General features: G+C 35.0%; 1 protein-coding gene across 1 annotated transcript; it reads left to right on the top strand.

The window, feature by feature from the left end:
- Nucleotides 1-6,127: 6,127 nt before the first annotated feature.
- LOC125649296 (ras-related protein Rab-1A) lies at nt 6,128-18,654 on the top strand. Its single transcript, XM_048876733.2, has 7 exons — nt 6,128-6,313; nt 11,060-11,132; nt 11,304-11,351; nt 11,570-11,617; nt 12,974-13,069; nt 16,187-16,318; nt 16,953-18,654. Exons 1-7 carry the CDS (start codon nt 6,291-6,293, stop codon nt 17,148-17,150), a joined length of 618 nt encoding a protein of 205 aa, XP_048732690.1. The 5' UTR covers nt 6,128-6,290; the 3' UTR covers nt 17,151-18,654.
- Nucleotides 18,655-20,126: the final 1,472 nt, after the last annotated feature.

Below are 20,126 nucleotides of genomic sequence, written 5' to 3'. Positions count from 1 at the left end.
GTTTTGTCGATATCACTTTTTTGTCGTAAATTACTTTGGTGTGGTACCCCCCCCCCCCCCCCCCCCAAGTGAAAGTGCTTCCTACGGGCCTGACTTTATCGTCTTTATTCAAAACTCTCAAGCTTACATTCTTCTCATTCGCTATTACTGTTTAAGATTTCTTTTATATGCATCGTTAAATAAATAATGGTCAAAAGAGGGACACCCCCTTCTTCTTGATACTATAGATTCAAAATAAAATAGTAACGGGTTCTCCTCCCATAGAGCTGCATTTTAATGTTGATTGTACGTTATGTTGAAGATAATATGTACGTTACCAACACGACTATGGAGTTTTTCTTTACGAATTATTTGCTATATATCGAATTTGTAAATGATTTGATAGATTCTGAGCAACATCATATCGAACTGGAAAACCATAAAACATTTCACATTCCTTCAATCTAGCGTTACTAACAGACGTATGTGTTACAAACAAATCTTTAATCTAAATCTTGGTTATAATCAATAGAAGCAATATATATTAATGTTTGGAATAATTGAAACTATAATTTAATTTCTGACAATAGAAATAATGTATCATGATTGACAGAATGTCAAGTTTATGAATACAACCGAGTAGTTTATGAAACTATAAGAAAGGTACATTACAATATATCATGTACCCCCCCCCCCCCCCCCCCTCATAACGTCGTCCTGATATATAGACAGAACATCATTTACTAGTTCAGAAATGGGGAAAAATACCGTCTAAAAATTTGCATATGCATGTTATACTTGTTTACATCACAAGATTTCAAAATCAGTGAACTCATATCACTTACCTCAAATTACTGATTTTTGCATTGTTTCTGTTTTCCTTCGAATCTTAAACATAGAAACCTTCAAAACCACGCAGTCATATACTTTATGCTAAGTTTTTAAACGCTTTTTCGTATGATTTGGTAACGTACATTTCAGTAATGTACATGTACGTTGCAACCAATGCATTGTAGCTTAAAAATTCAAAGGTAAACGCTATGTCATAAATTTTTATATTTGATTATAAATACGCAAGATGTATTATACAATTTTCACCATGCATATATTGCATTGAAAAACTCGTTCTTTGAAAACTTATGAGGTAACGTACGTTTCATTCTTATCCATAGGCTCTGAGAACACGATATTGAAATTCGGATAATGTCAATAAAAAGTGTCACATATATATACTTTTATTATATATACTAAGAAACTATCTTTGTTACATTTTTAAAGTTGTAAAGCTACCATTATTAGCGAGGAAAACTAATATGTAGGCAGAAAATTAACGGCTATATTATCTTAGATGTTGAAACCTATGGATCGGCGACATTACTTTAGAAGATCATACATTTACCAAGATTGAAAAAATACACTATAAAACTTCTTATTTTTTGTCTCATTCATGCTATCTAACTTTATCTAAAAAGCAAACATAATGCTATTATACGTAAATTTTATATCACTAATACTGAAATATAAGATACCTGCTCTGGCGACATTCATTTAAATCACAGGCACCTGAAGTATGGATATTACTACCCCCCCCCCCTTTTCATAATTTTTTTTTGGTGGCAATAATTGCTCTGAAATGTATGAATTCCCAGTCTATCTCATCCCTCTTTCGATTCATGTAATCGTTTCACGCTTTTTGTAAGCTTTAAAGATTGGCCTATACCGGTAGAAGGCCAATCTTTAAAGCTTACAAAAAGCGTGAAACGATTACATGAATCGAAAGAGGGATGAGATAGACTGGGAATTCATACATTTCAGAGAAATTATTGCCACCAAAAAAAAAATTATGAAAAAAGGGGGGGGGGTAGTAATATCCATACTTCAGGTGCCTGTGATTTAAATTGTACATAACGGAAGTCCTTACTAAACACGTTTACATATCAATGGGTGCCCAAGGAAAAAATTCTTAGACTTTTTAAGAAACAATAACCTTTCATGAAACATTTTGAATAATCACTATAAACGTCGGCGACGGTAATGCACACATTAACTGAGAATGGATGATATATCAGCAGTACTCGAGTACACAGAACCTGACATAGTATCTGGAACGGAGTCGTGGCTCAGGGGGGTCAAGCCTGGATGCAACCCTACAAAGGATGCTATTAAATCCAGTGAGATATTTCCTAGTCATTACAAGGTATATAGAAATGACCGCAGTTCGCTGGGTGGTGGTGTATTCATATTAATTCTTGAGGACATAGTTTCAATAGAACAACCAGAATTTGTGACCAGCTGTGATATCACATGGGTCAAAATCCAACTCAAAGGTTGTAAAGAGCTTTCTATCGGGTGTTACTACATGCCACACCGGAACCGAGACCTACTTAAGAAACTTGATACATCACTTGAACTATTAACGGAGAAAAAAGACCGGCAGAAAATTTTATGTGGTGATTTGAATTGCCCAGATATTGACTGGACAATTCTATCGGTTACATCTCCCATAGACAAACTAGTGCACCAGGATCTTATTGACCTATCTACTAAGTTCGATCTTACCCAGATGCAAGAACTGCCTACGAGGCAAGGAAATATACTAGATCTGGTATTTACTACAAATCCGTCCCTCATTAAGAGCATCACTGTAATTCCGGGTATATCTGACCATGACATTGTTGTAATGGATTCTGACACCAAGCCGCACTATAACCGACAGAAACCAAGGAAATCATTCCTATTCGGGAAAGCAAATTGGGACGCACTGCGTGATAAGTGCAAAGGGATATATGTCACTGTGAAATCCATGTACCAGGACGGGAAGAACATTAATGACCTTTGGTCTTACTTTAAGTCCGCATTTCAACACGAAATAGAAACGCACATCCCATCTAGAGTGTCTAAACGGCGTAAATCACCACCTTGGATAAATCATACATTGCGTAAAATGACCAGACGCAAAACACGCTTACACAGACAAGCAAAGAAAACCGGAAATTGGGAGAACTACCGTCACTTCCAGCGTGAATGCAAAAGGCTTTCCGTAGAGCGGAGTGGTCATACATGAACAAGACTATTCAAGAAGGTCTGGCAAATAACAACTCTAAACCCTTCTGGAGTTATGTGAAGTCAAAACAACAAGACAATGTTGGAGTATCACCTCTGAAGAGAAAAGGCCAGCTCTTCAGTGACAGCAAGTCAAAAGCTGATATATTAATAGACCAATTTAGTTCTGTATTCACTCGAGATACATGTACTACCATACCACTAGTCAATGGACCGAGTGAGACTATATTATCAGACATAACTATCAACGAGGACGGTTGTTGAAAAACATTCAAACCTCGAAGGCGCCTGGACCTGATTCTATACCTAACCGTGTGTTGAAAGACTGTGCTACCGAACTTGCCCCGAGTATCGCATTGATTTTCCAGAGGTCTCTTGATTCAGGAAGCCTACCAAATGACTGGCTCAATGCAAATATAGCACCAGTTTTTTAAGAAGGGAGACCGCCACCTACCGGAAAACTACGTCCAGTTTCTTTAACTTCTTTGCTAAGTAAATTACTCGAACACATTGTCTGTCGTCATATGATTAAGCATTTAGAACGTCATAAGATCCTGACTTCTCTTAACCATGGTTTTCGTTCAGGTTATTCCTGCGAAACCTAGCTAGCTGTCAATATTGATGACCTAACATCAAGCTACGACAGAGGAATACAAACTGATATTGCAATATTAGACTTTTCGAAAGCATTTGACACCGTGCCACACCATAAGCTTCTTCATAAACTGAAAGCTTACAGGATACAGGGCCGCCTACACCAGTGGATCCAATCATTTATATGTAACCGTCTGATGAGGGAGTTGTTGATGGGGAGTGCTCAAAAGAAGTCACGATGGACTCAGGAGTACCCCAGGGTACTGTATTAGGCCCCTCCTATTCCTTTGTCATATAAATGACTTACCTGATACGGTGCCGTCTAAAGTCCGCTTATTCGCCGATGACTGCCTACTATACCGTGAGATAACATCACACGAAGACCACCTAATAATGCAGCAAGACCTTGCTAACCTGGAACAGTGGGCGAAGTGGGGGATGCGTTTTAATGCCACTAAATGATATGTACTTAGTATCCGACAGAAGTCTACGTTCTTTTACCAGCTAAACGGAACCATCCTCAGAAGTGTACAGACAAACCCGTACTTAGGGGTCATGTTGTCATCAGACCTTAAATGGACGACCCACATAAATAATATTTGTAAGAAAGCAAGTTCCACACTAGGTTTTCTGAGACGGAATCTTCGCCACAGCCCTTCACCTACTCGTAGAACAGCATATATCTCCCTAGTACGTTCTACACTAGAGTACGGGGCCGTTATATGGGATCCCTTCCTTCAATCAGACATCATTAAGATGGAGAAGATACAAAGGAAAGCAGCTCGTTTTATTACTGGAGACTATAAGAACCGGACACCAGGGAGCATTACCAACATGCTTAAGACCTTAGATCTTCCATCTTTACAAGAACGAAGGAAAGAATTACGCCTAACGTTCCTGTTCAAGGTGGTTGAGGGGCTAGCACCAGCGATACCGCCTGATACTTACTTGGTAACAGCCATCAATTAACAAGCGACGAATCAAGGCCAAGAAATTTACTGACTTTGAAACACGAACATCATCCATAGTACCAACAATAGCCGTTGTTTCAATATACCATCGTGTAACACACCTATAAGAAGAAACTCATTCTTTGTACGCACAGTCATTGACTGGAATGAACTGAGTGACATCAAGTGTGTTCAAAGACTGTAGAAGGCTTTAAATCAAGCCTTCAGCGCGAATAAGATCTACTTGCGCTCTCTCATTTCCGTTGATCATATGCCAGAAGTGGTGATTCAACGTACCAATACAGATACAGATATCCACGTCATAAAATTGCATTTTTCCTTAAAGCTGTATGATCCGATGTTCATGTATTTTTTGTGTACATAATTGCTTTAAAGCAGATTAATTACTTTATAAAGTTATTAACTTTCCCTTAATTACATGCTTGAAAACATCTGCATGTAAAAGAAAACAGCGAGCATATTATTTAGAAAGTAAATATGTGTGGTACACATATATAAATCATCCCATAATAGACGTCTATAAATAGACCCACGTGCGTCAGGGGAATCCCAACATGATATATTAACTCATACACAATTGTCTAGTTTTAAGGCTGAAAGAGCGTAAAACAACAAATTAATAAGAGGTATTTGATATTTTTATTTCTATTAAACTTGTGACACGGTACTGTTGTAACAAAATAGACAGCTTTACACAGATAAGACCACCGATGGTCTGAAAGTTTGAACTGGTCACGTGACTGTCACTTGAACTGGCAGTCTGACGCGGTTATTGTAAACATCGATTTAAAATCAAATTATTTGGGTTAAAACAGGTGAAATAATGTAGATCTATATGTCATACAGCCTCATAACTACATACGTGCGATGATTTAATAGCGTTTTTACGAGATGGAAAATAATATTGTCATTCGGACCATACAGCTTTAAACAGCGTTATCAAACTTCATAAAAACTTATTGCTATTCATAACAGTTTCATGAAACTTTCTTCACAAAAATATACAAAATGTCTGAAAAATGAAGGATATATATCGCATAATAGACTTAATAAAGAAATCAATAGAAACAGTTATTGCTCTTGGATTTTATATATAACTTGGACTTATCGGAATTCAAAACAAATTGTTAAAACAAAAATCAGGGACCTATATATAGGTCCCTGCAAAATGCTATAGGTCCCTGCAAAAATGCTCCATATTATAGTCCTCATGTTGTCATGAATATATATATACATGTAAGTTATGTCAAAACTGCGTAGTTTGGGTTTTCTTTTAATGTCTCATAGCCCAAAATGAAACACAACCGACTTGAATTACCAAACGCAACAGAAACAATCCGAGTTTGTACAAGTTTACAAGAGAGAGCAAGGAACGATAACTCTGTGTAGCGTCCTTGCAAGAAAATAAAAAGTTTGAGTGAACCCCCATGATGTGGCATTAAAATACGGTTTATATATGATCCCCAACAAAACCGGAACTCAAACATTGATCTCGTGATGCCACGTTTCGAGCATGACGTCATATGCAAAATAATTCCACCCCTCACTGTGCATGCGCATTCACGAAGGAGGAAGCCATATTGAACGAAGGTGTACGACGAAGTAACAGTTACATATACAATTTATTATACAGCAATTTTGAGGAAGAACTGTTAAAGAAAAAGTTAGATTCGTAAACATATTATGTCCACAATGAACCCAGAATAGTAAGTATTGCTTTGAACATGTAGAATTGTCTTTAAACGGTCTACGTCATCATTCGTCATCGTTCTGTTGAAATCGACCTGTCACATCTTTGTATGTGTGTCCTATCTCGTGACTTTACCTTTTTACCAATTTTGTGTAGTTGAACTAATCCGAACTTCTTTGGTACAAATGACTATTATTTGAAATGTAATGAATTTGAAATGTTTATCACTAAGACACTGCCTGGAGGGATGGTCATGATTACATGAATGTTCGAATTTCACATCAGCTGTTGATTTCTAAAGAGCCATCAGTTACTTTAATATGAACACGTGCAACTTGAAACGACTAGGCCTAGTTAATATCCTGTTGTGTTGGGCAGTGGTTTACAATCTAGCTATTCTTAACTTTACTAAAGAAAGACAAATAATTTAACAAAGTACAGACTTCTCATTAATATTATCTCACACAAGAAGCTAGAGGAAAGCATTGATGTAATAATGAAGCAGAGCTCCAGATAAGGTGCGTATCAGCGTAAATACTCATTAAATATTACCAAATACGCATTTAAGTTGAAAATCATGCATACAATTACGCATTAGCGAATGTAAATACGCTTTACACTCCCAAAGTAATGCGTATTAGTCCACGTATTTGTGATACATGTAGTATGATATAAATATGAATTATCTATTCATATGAATTGAGGTTAACCCAGGGCTTGATCATACATGATATTTAGCGTTATGAAATACATTTTGATGACAATCACAATTTTGAAAAATTGGAAGAGTTAACTCAAAACACTAGTATATAGGCCTACTTGTTATACTTTCTTTCTTATTAAAAGAGGTAGTGTGCGGTCAAAAACACAGAAAAAAAATTGTATTATCAATCGTGGATGAATGATATACAGAATTGGATCATAATCATGTGACTGAGTGTCTGACATATTCAAATTTAATGCATCAATGATAAATATCAAATTCCCAATGACAATGAATAGTTTTGATAAAAAGAACTGCAAAGGATTTTCCTCGTAAATAGCTGGAGCGGCCTTTTAGTATAGACTTTAAGTTAAAGTTTAACGGAAGTATCGTTTATCTGGTGACATCTTTTGTGCTAAAGAACAAAGGTAATCAGTAAATTAACAAAATACACTTTTGAATTTTTCTAAAAAGCAAAATACTCATTGATTTGAAAATCAGAGAGTAAATACTCTTTGTGGTAAAAAATTATCTGGAGCTCTGAATGAAGTATTGTAAAATAATTATCACCACTTCCAAAATTATGATTTATTGATTTTATTAGTATTTTGTGTGTAGATTTTTATGTTGGTCATAAATTTGGTCGGAATGTGACAAACTAATGTATCTTGATCATATATATATATATATATATATTTAACGTTCTAAGTCACTGTACCATACTACACAGAGATAACTTCATTTAACAGATAAATTTTGGCCTATCCAGGGCTCAACACTAACTATAAACAGAACAAGACAGGGTTTTACCCAGCATTTAGATTTTGCTACCCATTTTGAATTTAAGGGGAATTTTTGAGAATGCGGTCATTGAGCTTCCAGGGGATGGTGGTGGGGGACATCCATGGAATATAATATCCACAGATTATAACAGCCATATAAATTGATTGATTACTCATTTTATCTATATTGTAAGTATGATAATTATAGAAAATGACTTGGAATATATAATAAATGATTTTTGTTGAAAATTCTCATACAATTTTGTCAAGTTTCTTTAAATGAAGAGGAATTTTTTATCTATGGAAGGGGAAATATCCAGTTGTTGCCAAAGGGGAAAGGTACCTTATACCAGTAGTAAAAACAACCTAGATAAATCCCTGCAAGACCAGTCGGACCAATAACTTAAAATTGTACTAGATCTGCAGTCTATGCGAATATAATAAATGTATCAAATTCAAAATCGAGGCAATGAATCGAACATTGAATCAAGCGTTTATATTGAACAGTATTGATATTTCGATGAATCATTTCAGCCCTATTGTTATCACTTTAATCACACAATGTCACAATGAAAAACAAGTTCACAGTCAGTCTTGTATAAAAGTAGTTTGTTATTTTCAGTGTTCGAAATTGGTTTTAAATTTGGTATAGACCACAGGTCTATGCCAAAACAAGATGACATAGACCTCATCGAATTGGCATAGACCACAACATTGCAAAGACATATCACAAAAAACATTTTCCTTTACCTCTAATGTACTTAAAAACATATTTTCTTTCCATTTCCGTAACAATATCCTCCTTTCCTCATAACATTTATCAGGCGTCGACTGACCATGTAAGGTCCTTTGGGAGAAATTTAATGCTTTAAATCTGGAAAATCGGCATAGACAATTTGGTCTATCTTAATTACAATTTGGCATAGACCAGTGTTATTTGACATATAGACTTGGTCTATCGATCTATGGTTAATTTCGAACACTGTATTTTGTAAATCAAATAGAGATAGAGAGTGATTGTAAAATGATCATTAACAAAATACATGCATTGATTCAAAATTAAGTTGTGAATAATATTGGTTTACAGGACAGTGATTTCTTAGAGACCCATTTTAGGTCCAAAAATTACCTCTTCTTTTTTTTTCTTTTTTTTTTTCTTTTTTTTTTTTTACAATTTAACTTGCACTTTTCCCAGTAATAAAAACTGGCAAAAAACGTATAAAATTTGTTTTAAAATAGTTCAGTGTGAATAGTTTATGTACGACATTACATAGAAGCATAAATTCTAGATGACTTTTTAAAAAAATGTTCCACTATTTTTTTTAAAAGAGCTTAGAAAAGAAAGTTAAATATGTAAAATAAAAGAAGAATTACATCAATTTGTGTTTGATTTCTTGCTTGATAAGATATATTTAGGATGTTTACAAATGTCTAGATTTTCCCAATTTGATAAAATGACTATTTTTCCCAATTCGAAAGCCACAGGACCCTTTTGAAAAAATGTAGAAAAATCATTGCAGGGTTGCAGATAACATTCAAAAGCATAGGGGTCGTGTGGACCCCCAAATGCTCAAAAGTTTTACCAACCCACACCAATTTCTGGGGACCCACATCTGTAATTAACAATTTTATGGTGGATTATAAAGAAAGCTCTTGAAACAATAGCATTTTCTTTTATTTCAATTCAATATGAAGATCGATTTGCAGTCCACTTGCATGAAGTTTTCACAAATTTGGCTTAACAGTCTTCACGAAAACATTTAAAACTTACTGGCCAGTTGGACCAGTGAACTGTCTGAATTTACTGGCCCACAGTAAAATTTACTGGCCCCCTAAATTGTCATATGTTTATCACACACATTATGGAATGCATTGTAAAATTGTACAATTAATTTACTGAAACTATGGTTATTACGCGTATTCATATCCATCCTAAGACATCCTTTCTGTCGATACCAGAAAAACAACACCGTACATGGTATTTTCTCTCTCTTCGCCCGCAAACAACAAGACTACAAATTCACGTATTTTTCACAAACATGAAAACAGCCCGAGTGCCCCTTAGGAATTAACCTTCTCTACTAACATCAAATGTAAACGATTGATTAATTCTATAAACTATAGAAATTGCATAAAATCAGAGATAACTGCAATTGTCGAAGTTCATTTTAATTGGAGAATGCAATAAAGCAGCAATTACCGGTGTGCGGTGCGATACAGAACGCAGCGATTTTTGTTGTTTTAACAAATTGTTCGTTTAATATTCACTTGATCAACGTACAAGTTATCTTGACAATTACAAGTACTTTACGAAATAAACAAACCACGATGTCCAAACAATTAGTTTATGTGCTATTATTTGATTTTTTTTATTTTGATGATAAATTTAAGCAAATAAGACGCTTAGAATATCTAAATCCAAAATTATGTTTAGTGTGACTTACAAAAAGTCTACAAGCCCATCGGACTTCCTGATTTTTAATTTTCACTGACCTGACCGTCAAATTCACTGGCCTCGGTCTTCGGACCACTGAGTTTTCGTGAAGACTGGCTTAATGCTTTACATTTTTAGTGGGGTTAGAGACACTTTTGTACATTCAGTAATAAACTAATAGTATGAATAAGAATAAAATTTTATTATGATCATGGTAATAACAGCAGCAAAGTTGTATGTTTAGTGCCATCTGATTGACATGAATAATTCCTGAAAATAATTGCAGGTCTGTAGTACAAACTCATGTAAACTTCCAATTAATAGTTATCAAACTGTCCTGGAATCCAACATTTTGGATTTATTTCAAAAAAAGAATGTAGAATAAGAGTCCTTTATTAAACTTTAGATCATTATTACGTAAAACAGGTCATAACTATAACAAATTGATTATCAGCATGATCAGTGTTAATGAAAATTCTTAATTTCCTCATATTTGGCAAATGATTTACAAATTTTAAGCATGTGTTCAAGATTATATAAAGCACACACTTCCTACCTCTTAAACTTCAATATTTTCTACCCCATTATCAGCTGCAAGAAATCTGAATGGTACTTGATGATTTTCAAAGCAAACTCCACTGTATGTAAAAGTTTTAGATAATTGTTCAAATCTGTGACAATCCTTTGGATATAGTCACCTACATTCATGATCATGAATGAATTGTGCATTCTACTGAGTTGTCATCTTGAAACTAGGTTTGATAGTTTTAAGTGTATTTTTAATTTTAAGTGAACACAATTTGTTGGACTGTTGGTAAATGTCATTACTGTATAATTTTTCAGTGATTACCTATTTAAGCTATTGCTGATTGGTGACTCAGGTGTAGGCAAATCCTGTCTGCTGTTGCGGTTTGCAGTGAGTATTCAACCCCAACCCCCACCCTCCCAGAAAGAAGGTCATAAGTGCACCAGAAAATAAACAATTTTGGAAATGAAATTGAAAAGTTAAAGTTACAAAGGAAAGTATCTATTAATTTTATAGATCTCTATACAATTTCTATAAATAAAATTAATTTCTGTTTTTCAGGACGACACATACACAGAGAGTTATATAAGTACTATAGGCGTAGACTTTGTAAGTACATTTAAATTATAAGTACAATCCACAGAATCAGATTCTTGCTCTGTCTTGTGATAAATGTATTCCATTGGCTTCACCAATATATAAAGAGGGGAAATTCTGAAATTATGGACTGAAATATTTAATAATATATAAAAAAGAAACTTACATGTGTTTCATTCACTGACAATATACCTGGTACAACTATTTAAATGTGGTCATTTTGTTTTCAGAAAATTCGAACTATTGAATTAGATGGGAAAACTATAAAGTTACAAATAGTAAGTATAGATGTTCTTAAAGTTTCGATGTTTAACTTACCTGTAATAGGAAGCATAGAAATTCCTACGAACTGTTTTTACTTTCATATACCGTATAATCTGTCTAAACCGGCTATGTGTGGTTCCAAAGAAATTGGCCGGTTTGCACAGAGTCCGGAGTGCAGAATGTTGACAATAATGAGAGTTGCTTCCCTTGTATTCACTATCTATGCATACGTGTGTAATGATTGCTAACGTTTTAATATATCACAAAAGAATTCAAAATGTAAAAATACAAATGTCAGTGTTTTATTGTCGTGCTCATTTGAAAAAGTTTCAATTTTTATTAAACAGTTTAAAATCTGGGAATTATTCGCGCAATTTTCTGTTGGTAAATTGTCGATTTCGTCCACATCATCGCCGTTATCAAGTGCTACATTACGTATGTTCGTCAAGTTTGTGTTGTGTTCGTTTAAAATTTGTCTTTCCCAGCTTTCATTGTAATGTAAATGTATCGCTTTCAACTGTCTCAATTTGTGAAACGGAAACTAATGCAATGCCGAGTGATCGACCGGACATGGCGAGTAGTGCTAACTAACTGCATATCATCACTGTCTGACTCGCCGTAGAGCTCCAAGAAGTCCACGAGGGGAAACCCTGCTTTTGGAAAACATAACGGGATTGTTGCCGATTTTGTTTCATTCCAAGAATGTATCGAATTCATCGATTAATTGAACTTTGTCTTTTAATGTCAGTTCTCGTTTCTGTCGTTAGGGGGAGCGCCATTACCTCGTGAGTGGTGCTGTCATAATTGAAAAGTGCACCCCCTAAAGATCAGGTTGTATGTTAAACTGATCACGACTCCTCGCCAGTTGCACTCTATTACTTACCTGTGGCTTCCCTTGAGACACCCTTTGTGTACACCGTGTGTGATCGACCGAATACCGACAGGTTGGTCATTGTGGGGTGGCTGGTTTAAATGCAATAATTAGAGCTAATTACGAGCAGTTGGGACCTTGTGTACACCGAATACAATTGACCGCAACAATTAGGGTGGTGTATCATCGAGGGGCCGGTTTACACAGGATAATTAAAGTTAATTGATAGCAGTTGGGACTGTGTAAGCCGGCCGATATACAGAATACACAGTATCCGGAGTACAGGGAATTATTAATAAAGGATTTGTTAAAGAAATGTTAGGGACTATATTTTGTGGCCGGAATTGACAGAGCGCCGGAGTACTCAGAGGCCGGTTTGGACAAATTATACTGTATCTTGCTATTAATGATAAAGATGAAAAGGACATATGTGTAAGACAGTTTTCAAATTGATGTTTTCTGGTGTACAGTTAGTGCAATTGTAACATTCTGTTTTTAGTGGGATACTGCTGGACAGGAGCGATTCCGAACAATTACATCCAGCTACTACAGAGGTGCTCATGGTATTATTGTCGTCTATGATGTCACAGACCAGGTAAAAATATAAAATGTAATCTCTGTAAATTTCATTTTTCACAAGTGCTTTGTACAGAGAACCCTATTTCAAAATTTTCTAGTAAATTCATGTTGACGTACATGGTAGTCAGTATGAATTTTTCAAAGTGAGTCCGGGATGCATGGTTTATAAGTAGCATATGTCTCCCGAAAATGATGAGTCCCTAACAAATTTTGGTGAATCCTTATGGTATGAAATATTTTTCATTCAACAGGTTCAAAGAAACAAAAAATAAAAATTTTATGAAACATGGAATTTTTAACATGTTCAACTTATTTTTCTTTTATAAGTAAAAGAAAAATAAATGAGATTTGGACATCAGCATGTATGTAGCAAAGTTGTGAGCATTTTAAACACAGTTTTAAAGAGTTGATTACAGGGCTGTGAATCTCGCATAAATGGTTCCGATAAAAGGACCCTTCTCAATTGGAAAATAAGCAAAAAAAAATTCAAATTCATAGTCTAGAAATTCCCAGTTTTGAGACAATGTAAGTGTTCCATTTTATTTGTATCTGTACAATTCCATACTACTGAAAGTAACTATAGTTGGGATTTTTAAGTTTGTGATCAACACCACATCTCATCATCTCAAGTAAAATGTTAGAAATACATATAGAAATAAATTATATTTATATATATATATACACACACACAAATTAGATTAATAAAAAAAATTGCAGTGTAGTCATAGTTTTTTAATTGTGATGCCATAATCATGAATAATTTTCTGGCATTCTCAAAGTCTGAACTCTCTTAACAATATGCTAGTTGTAGGTTTTCATTAATAGAGCTGTCTGCATTATGTGTATCACCATCATTTCTATATTAATATTTGTTGTCTTTTAACATGTTGTACTTCAAACTGTGATGGTTAACTTATGTGGACCAATATTAGATGACAGAACCCTCAATTTCCTACATATTTTACAAAATTAAAAAATCTGCAATTTTTACAACAAATTTCTTACTCAATACTTCATGATAATGCTCCATCACATACATCTGAGCTTGTGAAGCAATTTTTGAAGTCCACTGATTTAGGTTGACCTCTGAGACACTGACTGATGGCTGAGCCATGGACTTGTCGGGACTTGTAACGACGACCAATTAAGAACTTTTTAAGTTTTGGAAAAGGGGGAAAGTCGCATGTGGCTAGATCTGGAGAGTATGGTGGGTGTGGCAAGACGGTAACCTTCGACTTCAAAAATTGCTTCACAAGCTCAGATGTATGTGATGGAGCATTATCATGAAGTAGACGAACATGCCTAAATCCTGACACGGGGCGTCGTTTATGATAATATTTCTTGAGCTTTTTTAGTATAACATCTCGGTAATACCGACCTGTAACACTTTTGCCCTTTGGAGCTGGGATTTGTACAGCTATACCATCACATGAGAAGAACCTTCTTTGTGCTTATGGTTCTTTTGGCAACTACAGGCCTTCAACCGTGTTTAGTTCGCCATATTTTGTTTCCAATTTTTCTTACTGGTTCAAAATAGTGAACCCAGGTTTCGTTACAAGTAACAATGTTTGCAAATTGTCTTTGATTGAATTTGGGAAACATTTTTAGCAATTGCTTAGCGGTTTGTACTTGTACCCGTTTTTGGTCATCTGTCAATATATGCGGTATCCAATCCATATGGCAGAAATCTTTCGTACTTTCAAAATATGCTTCAAAATGAAATGCACCCGCGAACAGCTATGGCAATATCACGAATCATGTATCTGCCATCACTTTCAATTATTTCCCTGACTTTCGAGACATTTGCCTTGCCTGTTACAGTTACAGGTCGGCCAGATTTTGCTGCATCTTTGACGGACTCTGTGCCAGTCAGAAATTTCTTTCTCCACTTACGAACTGTCTCATAAGATACCTTATCAGACCCATAAACTTTCCCCAATTCAGTAAAAATCTGCATTACCGAAGGACCGAGTTTTGTGCGAACTTTTATATAAGCTCTTTCTTCAATATTCTCAACCTGTTTCCCAACCATTTTTACAACAGTGGTCAAGGACTGGCTCTATTGAAATGACTAAGTTTAAAACTATGTGGAGCTGAAGGCTATTGTTTATACCGTTGGAAAGGTATCAAATTGAATAGAACTATTCAGGAGTATCATCATCCACGAAATCGTGCAAAGAGTTATCGCGCTGTGGTACAATACACATTACATATCGAACAGCCCTCGTAATCGTAAACTTTTAGTTTATATGTGTGTGTGTGTGTATGTGTGTATATATATATATATATATATATATATATATATATATATATATCCACTATCAGTACTGTGGTTCCATGGTTGAATAGCAAATCTCGTGGTCTCTGGTTTAAGCTCGCATTTTGGTAACTATTATGAATTAACAGAGTTTTAAATTAATGTATAAGAAAATTTTGAATAAGACAAAAAAGTAGATACACACAAAAATAGTGATGCATGTAGTGTATGTTTATCTGTGCACTCACCAATGTGAATATAGTAGGCTATCAAATATATTAGAAGAAACTAACAGGAAGCAAAATGATCTGCTGTGTCACTTGTTTATTCAATAGAACTAAAAGATGCCAAAAAATCTGATGTATTTCAACTTTTGATTCTAAATGCAGTTTTCAATGACTACTGATCTAGAAACTTTGACGAAAGGAATAATTTTCCTACGATGCAGTTGTTCGTACTGATTAAGCTTTGATTGTGTATCACGTGAAGTACTTCAACTATATTTTTTGATGAGCAAATTAATGGCTTACATTGTCCATTTTGCTTTGATACATTTGTTCCCGAAACATGTTAGACTGGCTTGTACTCTGGAAATCATTAATGCCATTCTCCGTGTTGCTATATATTCATGTGGTTGTGTTATGTTGGGATAGAGTTTATTCACTGTTATCATTTGACATACTGAATTTTATCTAGATCTATATGAAATGTTCTTCCTGTGTTATTACAAGTAATTTTTCATTTCAAATTTTATCTAGATCTATATGAAATGTTCTTACTGTGTTATTACAAGTAATTTTTCATTTCAAATTTCTGATAAAATTTATTTATATAATTTGTGTATGATGATACATAGTTAACATGTACTTATTGCAGGAGTCCTTTAGTAACGTGAAGCAGTGGTTACAAGAGATTGACAGATATGCCAGTGAAAATGTCAATAAATTACTTGTGGGCAACAAATCAGACATGGAGACAAAGAAAGTTGTAGATTATACAACAGCAAAGGTTAGTATGGTAATAGGCAGTAGATTGCTAAAATAATTCAGGGTTATTGGTATGAGAATACACAAATTCAAGGTTATCTATCTGTCATTGTGGGAATAGACAGTAGATTAATGCAGGTTCATGTATGTATCTAAATGTATGAGAAGAGACAGAAAATTGAGAGGGGGGGGGGGGGGGGTAGTTAAATAGTACCTAGAATTCTTCAGGGTTATATATATGGGAATAGTTGGAAGATTAATTCAGGGTGATGTACATGTATTAATTGATAAATTCGGTGTTTTGTGTATATAATAAGGAAATATACTATCATTGTGTTTAACTAAAATGAAATTGAATTTTCTGGATTTTGTGGGTCACTCTTACCCATGAATTTACGTGCCCTCGAGCATTTTTTTAAACCAAGTAGAGTTATCTCCTAATGACATCATATTGCTTACCCACAAAATTACGTCCCCGCAAGCCAGCAAAATTTTGCTTACCCACGAACGTTGGCCCCTACGAATTAAAATGATTCCACAGTAACTTTTGTTTTGTATTGATAGTTATTGTTAGAGCATAACTTTATATGTAATGCTTTTATGTTTCTCCCTTAATTTTCTTATCCTTTTCTGATGATTTTCTTTCCATTGAACAGGAATATGCTGACCAGCTTGGAATTCCGTTCTTGGAGACCAGTGCAAAGAACGCTACAAATGTGGAACAAGCTTTTATGACGATGGCTGCAGAAATCAAGAATAGGATGGGACCTGTCATTTCAGCCTCACAGGACAACAAACCCAGTGTTAAAATTAACGCTAGCAACCCCGTTAAGTCCTCAGGAGGGTGCTGTTAACTTCAGATATTGTATAAGACACACAATTTATATGTGGGGGTAAAACTCTTGTGTATCGAACTGTCCAGTAAATGAGAGATGGTGTCTTGTTATGCCCAAATGGGGGATATCAGAATTTGAGACTCTTAAACCCAAGATTTTTAAGTTCAGGTAGTAGAGTCTTCATTCTATTGATTGTATTCTCTTTTTTTGGTGTGTCTAAGTTTTCTCTTGCTTTTTATTGATAATTTGTTAATTCTGTTTGGAGAATTTCTTTAATATTTAAATCTCCGTAGGCAAACTCAGTGAAGAATAAGAAAGCTTTCTTTTTTGTTTCTCATAGTGATAATTATGTGTATTATGTAAAAACTGAAAAATATTTATGCTTCTTTGATTGTAAATGTACAGTTTTTCAATATTCTTTGTATGTGTATGATGCAAACACTAAGGTGTTTCCCATGTCAGAAGTTCCCAATCAGCCGCTACACGATGTGAGCATTCCGATGACATTTCCTTCTCAGTTTTAGATAACTTGGTATGTACTTTGCTTAGGAAGGAAATGTACTTTTATCATATTAATGTGGGATGGTAGACATATTCTGACATGAAAACAGTCTTCATTGTGAAAGCATCTGTGTATATTTATCCCATTTTATCATACTGATCTATTTATCAGAATGACTTATTTGTTGAACATCTATGCTGTGAGAATGGATCTCTGTATGTTTTATTAATAGTCTTGTACACATTTCACTTACTTGGGCCATTTCTTTATACGGTATTTCACTGATAGCCAAACAATTACCTAGATAAATTTGCGAGATATACATGTTAATGTATATGTTTTCTTGGTCGTAACATTAAAAGTATATATATACAGTGGAAATATTCAATGCACAGCGATTGACAGAACGTGTACAGTTCATGTTTCAGTGATGTACAATACAATGCAGACCAGACAGTGCTGTCAGTTTCATATCTCGTGTTTCTTTTCTGTAAATTTTTTTCAATGGTTTGAACGGATGAAGTGATTGTGTATGATGTACATGTATTTATGTCTGTTTTCATCCAGACCGATATTATGATTGTGACAGTGTCTAAAATGATTTCAATGTACAGTAACTGGTCACTTTAATATGAGAAAATTGCTTTTGTGAAAACATTTATTGAAGGTTGAACTTTGTCAAAAATGTGTAACCTTCATTCAACAGATGTTAAAGTGCATAATTTCAAAATGTACAAAATTTAGAAGTAAATATTTTTAATAAGCAGTTTGGCTTTGTCTTTAAGGGGAAAAGTAGCACTGCCATTCATGGTTGTAACCCGATTTCTTGCATGTAACGTGGAAGAAATAACATGGTATTTAGAACGAACAGATGGAAATCATTGTATCGTTGTTTTCATGCATTTATGTGGGAGCAAATGAACTTCTTGTCTCTGAGGAGCAAGCAGGCTTGTTACTTGATATGATTTGTGCAAAATTCACTACTCATCAGTCAACAAATAAAATATAATGAAAACTTCATCCAATGTTTTATTCTAAAAAATGGATACCTGTACAGAATCAAACGTGTTTCAAATCTACATGAAACACCACCGTTGACTGTCAAATCTTTCAGTGTCTTTAAGGAATGCAAGTCTCGTGAAGGCCAAGGAATTCCCTCAATAGGGGTGTACCAAATATTGTTCAACCTAAAAGGAATTGGTTATTAACTGCAATGCATTGTACATGTATATGCAGGTATTTTCTGGCATGTTCAACATAAAAGCTTTTTAATTTGCTTTTCTTACTGCATTACAGCATTGCTCTATGAAATTATGCTCTTTAAGTTGACCATTAATGTGTTGAGCTTCAAGTCAGAAAAATTCTGCGAACAAAATTCAAAAACGATTAAAGAGCATGGTGTTGACAATTTCACAAATTGCCCCATTAACACAACTTAGACAATTTGTCTTGTGTCCACTCTCTGACCTGTTGAGGTGAAATTGAACAATTGCAAGGGGTGATTGAGTAGATGGAAAGTTGAATCATGTTGGCAATAGGGGCTATTCTCTTTAGAGAAATGGACATACTTGCACCAATGTCTGTTCACTTCTCTAAAAAAGAAACTGAAGATAACAAACAGTCATCAATCTCGCAACTCCTATTTAAACAAAAGAGTAATTCCTCCTTCTCATTGTAAGCGTATCTACGCCTGGTAGACATTCGAGTTTAAAGAAGATTTCAATTTCCGAGGCATCTTTTTTTTAGCTCACCTGAACCAAAGGCTCAAGTGAGCTTTTCTGATCAAAATTTGTTCGTTGTCTGTCATCGGCATAAACTTTTCGCATTTTCATCTTCTCCAGAACCACTGGGTCAATTTCAACCAAACTTGGCACAAAGCATCATTGGGTGAAGGGCTTTCAAGTTTGTTCAAATGAAGGGCCATGCCCCCTTCAAAGGGGAGATAATCACAAAAATAGGGTGAGGTCATTTAAAAATCTTCTCGAGAACCACTGGGCCAAAGGAGCTGAAATTTACACAAAAGCTTCCCGACACAGTGCAGATTCAGGTTTGTTCAAATCATGGCCCCCAGGGGTTGGTTGGGGCCACAATAGGGGATCAAAGTTTTACATGGGAATAAATTGGGGAAAATCTTCTCAAGAACCAGTGGGCCAAAAGAGCCAAGATTTATACATGAAAGCTTCCTGACATAGTGCAGATTCAAGTTTGTTAAAATCATGGCCCCCGGGGAGTAGGATGGGGCCAAAATAGGGGATCAAAGTTTTACATACAAATATATTTGGGGGGGGAAAATCCTCTCAAGAACCACTGGGCTAGGAAAGTACAAATTCAAATGAAAGCTTCCTGACATAGTGCAGATTCAAATTTGTTAAAATCATGTCCCCTGGGGATAGGATGGGGCCAACAATAGGAAATCAGTTTTACATACAAATATATAGAGAAAATCATCTCAGAACCATTGGGCCACAGAACTTTACATTTACAGGACAGGC

The sequence above is a fragment of the Ostrea edulis genome, chromosome 5 (genome assembly GCF_947568905.1).
Source record: "Ostrea edulis chromosome 5, xbOstEdul1.1, whole genome shotgun sequence".
Classification (NCBI taxonomy): Eukaryota; Metazoa; Mollusca; class Bivalvia; order Ostreida; family Ostreidae; genus Ostrea; species Ostrea edulis.
Note: the sequence above shows the minus strand (reverse complement) of the source record. Positions and strands in the feature narration are given on the sequence as shown.